This window comes from Amphimedon queenslandica, unplaced genomic scaffold (assembly GCF_000090795.2).
Source record: "Amphimedon queenslandica unplaced genomic scaffold, v1.1 AMPQUscaffold_11920, whole genome shotgun sequence".
Taxonomy (NCBI): domain Eukaryota; kingdom Metazoa; phylum Porifera; class Demospongiae; order Haplosclerida; family Niphatidae; genus Amphimedon; species Amphimedon queenslandica.
The window spans coordinates 7,519-8,524 of NW_003547841.1; the positions used below are offsets into that span (position 1 = coordinate 7,519).

General features: G+C 33.0%; 1 protein-coding gene across 1 annotated transcript; it reads right to left on the reverse strand.

The window, feature by feature from the left end:
* Nucleotides 1–483, reverse strand: LOC109588704 (G-protein coupled receptor 161-like). The gene has a single exon (XM_020004829.1). The coding sequence runs from the start codon at nt 460–462 to the stop codon at nt 1–3; it is 462 nt and encodes a 153-aa protein (XP_019860388.1). The 5' UTR covers nt 463–483.
* Nucleotides 484–1,006: the final 523 nt, after the last annotated feature.

The window sequence follows — 1,006 nt, forward strand, 5'->3', positions numbered from 1 at the left end:
TCATGAAGAGAAAAAGAGAGCAGTGGCTATCCACACAATAATGACAAATACCAGAGCTACCCTTGGACTCATGAACCGCTTGTGGAGATGAGGCTTCACAATAAAAAGAAACCGATCAATTGATATAAGACTTACTGTGATGTACATGATATTACCACTATAATGCAATATGTAAGCAGTGAAATCACAGGTTCCTTCCTTCTCCTCATCAGTACTACCAATGATCCACTCACGAGCAGCTAATGAAGTAATTGTGAAAGGAAGAACCAACATTATTACAAGGTGTGCCAGTATGAGAGAAGTAAAGAATACTGTTGATGATTGTTTCCAGGACTTCCTTTGATAAATAGTAATGACTAGTACAACACCATTAGCTATGAGAGCTAGTATCATCTCAATACTAAGAACTCCTGCTACTGCCTCCGGACTGAAATCACCAGTAAAAGTATAATTCCTTTCCATCTTTCGCAGTTTGAACAAACAAGACTGATCGCAACTTATTAATTAAGTTAACTCTCTTAAGAAAACTTCCTTTAGCAAACAATTATATTGTATGCCCTTTGCACATTTCTATAGAAATAACAACATGGGTACATAACTCCTGCAAGATAAACATTGCTAATCAACAATTTCAATGCAATTCAATGTCAATTTCAACTTTGCTAATAAGTAATAACACATTAAACTTCAATTATTTATAACATCACTGCATGGCAGCTAGTTTGAGCTAGAACTTTGATGGCCATTTATACTTTTAAATAAAATTAATGAACAATTTTCCAGCCTGTAGTTATCTGAACATAACACATTAAACTAATTAATTACACATTATAAATATTAATAGTAATGAATACATGAAAATAGTAATATTAATACCAATGTACAGATATATTAACTAATAATACTGTACTGTAGTTGTATTTCTGTAATCTTTATAAGTCTTTTAACTTGCTGTTGCTAGCATTTTCTTTATCCCTGCAATAGCACGACCAGGATTAAAGCCCAA

What these genes read in the sequence shown, in the direction of transcription:
- LOC109588704 (XM_020004829.1), bottom strand. Translation starts at nt 462, where the DNA reads ATGGAAAGGAATTATACTTTTACTGGTGATTTCAGTCCGGAGGCAGTA.